Source organism: Sphaeroforma arctica (genome assembly GCF_001186125.1).
Source record: "Sphaeroforma arctica JP610 unplaced genomic scaffold supercont1.1866, whole genome shotgun sequence".
NCBI classification, from domain to species: Eukaryota; class Ichthyosporea; order Ichthyophonida; genus Sphaeroforma; species Sphaeroforma arctica.
This window is the reverse complement of record NW_014038692.1, coordinates 4256-10624: the sequence shown is the minus strand read 5'-3', so window position 1 is coordinate 10624 and position 6369 is coordinate 4256. Positions and strand designations below refer to the sequence as shown.

General features: G+C 39.2%; 1 protein-coding gene across 1 annotated transcript in view; it reads right to left on the bottom strand.

The window, feature by feature from the left end:
- Positions 1–163: 163 nt before the first annotated feature.
- The window catches only part of SARC_11774 (hypothetical protein), a gene marked incomplete at both ends in the record, with an annotated part of 7229 nt that continues 1023 nt past the window's right edge, over positions 164–6369 (bottom strand). The window contains 7 exons of the mRNA XM_014294135.1: positions 164–315; positions 1411–1540; positions 1903–2148; positions 2601–2811; positions 3106–3248; positions 4657–4743; positions 5297–5375. Coding sequence (XP_014149610.1) covers positions 164–315; positions 1411–1540; positions 1903–2148; positions 2601–2811; positions 3106–3248; positions 4657–4743; positions 5297–5375 — 1048 coding nt within the window. The remainder of the gene's footprint in view (positions 316–1410; positions 1541–1902; positions 2149–2600; positions 2812–3105; positions 3249–4656; positions 4744–5296; positions 5376–6369) is intronic.

Genomic DNA, 6369 nt, shown 5'->3' with positions numbered 1-6369 from the left:
GTGTGTGTGTGTGTGTGTGTGTGTGTATTTATGCATATATATATATATATAATATTATATAATATATATATATATATATACTATACATACACTCAGACATGTGATTTACACACGTTACCCCCGTACACAAGTATAACTTATCATGCACACAAAGATCTCTCACCCATGGAGGTGGATCCGTTGTCCTTTGATCCTCGGGGTGAGGTTTGGTTGTGTTGCGATGAGTTCCATATCTCAGGTGACGTCCTGCAGTCGGCGTCTGTTTCTTCGATGACATTTGCTATAACATTCACAGACGACCGGCGATTCACTCCTCTGTGCATTGGTATGCGTTAAAACAATTTTAATTCCAAAGAAGAAATTAAACCCCACAACCCCCCACACACCACCACTGCATATTAATAAGCGTTAAATCACTAAGCGTTCAGTTTGTCTATTTTTTCAAGAAACGGATTATAAAATAAAATATATATAGAGAGAGAGAGAGATGGGCGAACAATGTTCTGGAGACGAACTTATACGACGAAGCACAACCCAATACCAATACAAGGCACTCGTACTTGCTTAGCATTTGCAAACAACAGTGCTACTGATGTAGGGTTTAGGGTTTTAGAAACCTGTGGGAGATGTGAATGTACACCACAGTATCCCAGAGTAGTAGTATACTTCCTGGGAAGAACCGAACGACCCAAACCCTAAAACACTAAAACCATAAAACCCTAAACCCTACGAACCCCCAACGCTCACCTGGCTAGCACGCCAGAAGGAGAATCTTTAGAGCCCGTGAATTGGAATCCTTCCCAACATAACATACACAACAGTATAACAATTCAAGACTATTTACGACATAACATGAAAAGACCAAATCGATTAACGACAAAAACAGAATATAACAATCATAGGCACGACGATTTACGACATAACACAACACGACCAAACCAATTTACGACATTACAATACTGTGCCGCCTCCGTCTGCAGTCAGTGATACGACAACTTACATGCCAGAGAGACAGAAAGTATTCCATGGAGCCCATGTGGACATAATAACACCTGACATCTATCACAATTTGATATACAAAAAAAGGACAAAAACAATATACGACATTACAATACTGTGCCGTTTCGTTCTGTAAACGGTGATACGACAACTAACTATGCGAGCCAGACAGAAAATATTATATGAAGCCCATGTAGACATGAGAACACCTGACATCTATCACAAAGCAATACACCATGACATATACAGACGCGAACTGTACGGTTGACTACGATACAATGGGCACATGCACACTACAACTATACATTCGACTACAACACAATAACACATACACACGATATCCGTACATTTGACTACGACAAAATAATACATAAACACGATAGCCATACGTTTGACAACCACATAACATACAGTGCGGCTTCTCTCTGCATTCGGTGGTGAGTGAGGTTAGTGTGCTGGCGCGAGAGAAAGAACTCTTTGGATCCTGTGTAGATGTCTATGGCCTGGCCAATGGGATCCTCCAGTGTGATGTTGGGGGTGGCTGAGAAACGACAGGTGAAAGGAGGAAGGATGATGGGTTAGCTTACATTTGTGGGCAATACACGTACACTCATATAAACACACGCACACATGTGTGTAGATTTAGATATTTATAAACATAGATATATAGATATATAGATATATAGATATATAGATATATAGATATATAGATATATATATAAATATATAAATATATATATATATATATATGTGTGTGTGTGTGTGTGTGTGTGTGTGTGGTGGTGTGTGTATTCTCGTACACACTATACCTAAGAAAGAAGTCATACTACGCGACGACATACTGCCATTTCCACGCATGCATATATGCATACATACACGTACATAGGCAACTCGTCTACTCACCAGTAATTCCCCCGTTCGCATTCGCCATAGCCGCCTGGAAGAAGGTTGTACTAGGAGATGACATATTGCCAGTGCCCACACCTAGGCCACCCATTGCCATGCTCTTAGTCTTGTTAAGCTTGAGAGGTGCCAGTTCACTACTCACGTTGGTACCGAGTACTGTACTGTATGTGCGAGCGGTGTGTGTGTCGTCTGGACTTTCGCTTGGGACACGGTTGACGTGTTGCGTTGTTTTTGAAGTTTCCCCTGGTATTAAAAGCAGGACAGCATAGTCAATTGCATATTCATGTATATGTATACAAAAACAGATATATTTACATACACTACAAACATACATGCGTACATACATACATACATATATCCATGAATACATACATACATACATACATGCATACTGCATACATACATAAATACATACATACATACATACATACATACATACATACATACATACATACAAACATACTTACATACATACATACATGCATACATACATGCATACATACATACATACATACATACATACATACATACCTACATACATATGTACATTCATACATCCATACCTACATACATAGCTATATATATATATTCAGTCCCCCTTAGAAAGTGCGGACAACGTGAATAAGCTAGCAGAGGCCTCTGAAAGCAGTTCATCAGCACCTAGTGGATATATATATACATATATATATACGCACCTGATAAACCAGCATCAGACAGGGTAACACCTGGATTGCGGGGTGAGCTACCGCCACTGCTTGTGACTGAAGCATTGAGTGCGGCAGTGAGTGCACCTGCTGAGTCCAAATTCGCGGAAGAGTGTGACTGTCCTCTAAAACTGGGCGCAATACTTTTCCTCTTGGTGGGGATGGGCGGATAGATAAACGAGGTGGTTTTGCTGGCAGAGTTCTGTATGGAATTAGTTTTTATGTTGAGTATAAGTTGTGAATTAGTTCACATCAATCCTTCTCTGTATTCATTGGATCAATACTTTGTTATGAGATTTGCTGTTTGGTTTACATCGAAAGCGAAGGGTGTATGGAGTATCTGCAACGGAATTCGTATGTATTCTCATGTATTGTATACGTTTTTAGAATTAGTCCGCCCTAACATTGAAGTGGGTGTATCTGCATGGGAATGCCTATAGAATTTATGCATTGTATGTATTTTAAAATAGTATGCACACCACTACACCACCCGTACCTTAGTGGCATCCCCGTGCTCTTGCCAGGTCTTCTGTTTCACTTGGCCTTTGCTTAACCGGCTCTCCTCAGGATGGGGTGATCGTGACAAGTGCAATGACCGCATGCCGTACATAGACGCCTGCCGCTTAACATGCCCAGCAGCTAGGGATTGTGGGTATACATGCATGTATGTGAGTATGTGGGTATGCAAGTATGTATACATGCATGTATGCGAGTATGTGAGTATGCGTGTACGCAAGTATGTATTAATGTAGATATACATGCATGTATGTTAGTATGTGAGTATGCGAGTATGTAATAATGTAGGTATACCTGCATGTATGTTAGTATGTGTGTATGCAAGTATGTAATAATGTAGGTATACATGCATGTATGTTAGTATGTGTGTATGCAAGTATGTTTTAATGAAGAAATACATGCATGTATGTTAGTACGTGTGTATACACGTATGTATACATGCATGTATGTGAGTATGAAATAATATAGGTATACATGCATGTATGTAAGAATGTGAGTATGCGTGTATGCAAGTATGCATTAATGTATGTATTAATGCATGTATGTTAGTACGTGAGTATGCGTGTATGCATGTATGTATGCAAGTATATATGAATGCCTGTATGATAGTATGTGTGTATGCGTGTATGCAATTATGTATGCAAGAACGTATTCATGTCTGTGTGTATGTGTATATGTATGTTTGTAAGCATAAATGTATATATGTAAGTAAATATGTATGTAAGTATTTAATGTTGTTTTAGAGTTTTATTCAAGGAAAATGTGTGACATGTTCATCGAACTTATTTATCCATTGCAATTGGAGTTTCAAATAACCAGCTACAAGTTGTGTTGGTTGGTGTGTCTGATGCGAGTCTTGACGTACTTTCCACCGAGTTAATATATATGTATATGTATATGTATAATATATATATGTATATGTATATATATAATATATATGTATATGTATGTATCCGGTTCTATCTAAAATTAACTTGTTTGTGTATCTGTATGTACGTCAGTCAATGCTTATACATACTGAAGATAACGTGTGAATCTATTATCAAAATAGAAACACTGGATATAGATTGGCAAGCAAGCAACGCCATTATTCAGACAGACAAATATGTTCGTACATTGGCACAAACGTAAAGCGTATTTTTAAAACAAAAATAAATCGAACACACCTACATAAATGAACATTTACACGCAAAGTACTTGTATACAAGATTCAGATATACATACACATGTTCGTGCACTGACACTTACCTACAATTTATTTGCGCCAAACAATAAGGCACACATATAAAGCAAACGTGTGCTCGACACTGAAACGTACATACATCTTGGTCGTGTGTCTACAAAGCAATTTGTAGCTATGCTATAAATGGAACCAACTTTTACGGTTATACTATAAATAGAACCAACTATTTATAGCTTTACTATAGATAGAACCAACTATTCATAGCTTTACTATACCTAGAGCCAACAAATTATGGGTACACTATAAATAGAACCTACTATATATGGTTACACTATAAATAGAACCTACTTGACTGGTCCACCGCAGGGGCGTGTGCCGATGAGTCTCGCGACCGCGAATAGTTGCGGCTCTGGGCATAGCTGCGTCCTCGTTGTTCTATAAATAGATTACGGAGCAAGAAGTTGTACTATATTTAGACGTGGTGATCTCGGCTTGTTCTATAAGTAGATGCTTTGTGATGTGTGCATGGCCATACAGCTATGTTGGAGATGACAAGAAGGCTCCAGCTTAACGCTGCAGGCCTCTTTTGAATCCCCTTTACAAACGCGTTGGTAGACGCAACGGCATAGTTTATCTAAAAACCTAAAAAACTAAAACCCTAAAACCTTCGCCGTGTAATCACGGAACAAACACCGATAACCCACCCCTTGTCTTATGTGCGCACGACAGTACACAGTACACATGCAGGCCCGCTTAAGAGAAAGCTGCATATATACTCATGCATACGCAGGCGACTGCACCTGATGATATAATAGCACATACATATGGACACACATCCATACATATGCGAGTGCCTAAAACATGCGTGTGTATGTCTACCATGTATTTATACGATGTAGGTATGTATTTATCCGTGCTATGAACAATAAACCTACGTGTTTAATACACATAACGTATCGACAAAAATTAGGTATACATGAAAACGTACCGCCATCATCAGCGTCCATTGGTGTGTCATTCCCAGGCGCGGTTAGACCAGAGTCTGTGCGTTTGGCACCATTGGCTTCCTGTACAAATAGAAGCACAGTACGCTTAAGCACCAATACGTTTATGGATGATACGTTTATACACAGACGCGAATATAGTAGGTACCCTCAGTCGTATTTCCGCCCATGAGTGGACGTGTGTATGGGCGTGGTGGGGGTGTACAGGCTGTCGTGCTCATGGGTGCTCAAAGGGCTGTGTATACGTTTAACGTGAGTGGTATCCGCATTCTATATCCACGTGTCGCATAACACGGGCCTACGTATGCGTTTAACGGGAGTGCATCTGCATTTTACATCGATGTGTTGCATATGGGAATCCACTACAGTCAGGGCGAGTCTAAACGATTAACGCCATTTTTAACGTTTAAAAAGTTTAATATTAAAGTTGAAATTACGGCCGACGTGCCTTGAAAGTTGCACTTTCGTTTCTACAGGTGGGCGGGGGCCATAGGTGCACTTTTATACGTCCTTTTTTTAGAAAGTTTACTCAGGACTATTAGTACGTAAATGACGTCACACCCCTTTTAACGAAAATAATAAAGTGCCCTTTTACGTACTTTGATCAGCGAGCGACGAATTTTGTCTCCTACCAGTTGAACTTTTTATTATTATAAAAACCCTCCCCAAAAAAAACCGGACAAATCGATTCGGCTATACCATTGGCTTACGACCTTTAATGCCTTTAATTTAACGAAAGTCTTTAAACGTTTAAACTCGCACTCAGTGAATGCGACTGTGAGAACGGATAAAACCCTAAAACCCTAAAAATGCGACTGTGATAACGCATAACTTATTGGAATTCAGCCGTACGGAGACTGCGCCTGTGTATGCGAGTGAACCTACATATACGCGTGAAGTATGATACATGTACATATATACATACATACATACATACAAACATACATATATAAACACATGCATAAATATATACGCATACACACATGAAGTATGTTGCATATACATACATACATACATACAAACATACATACATACATACATACATACATACATACAT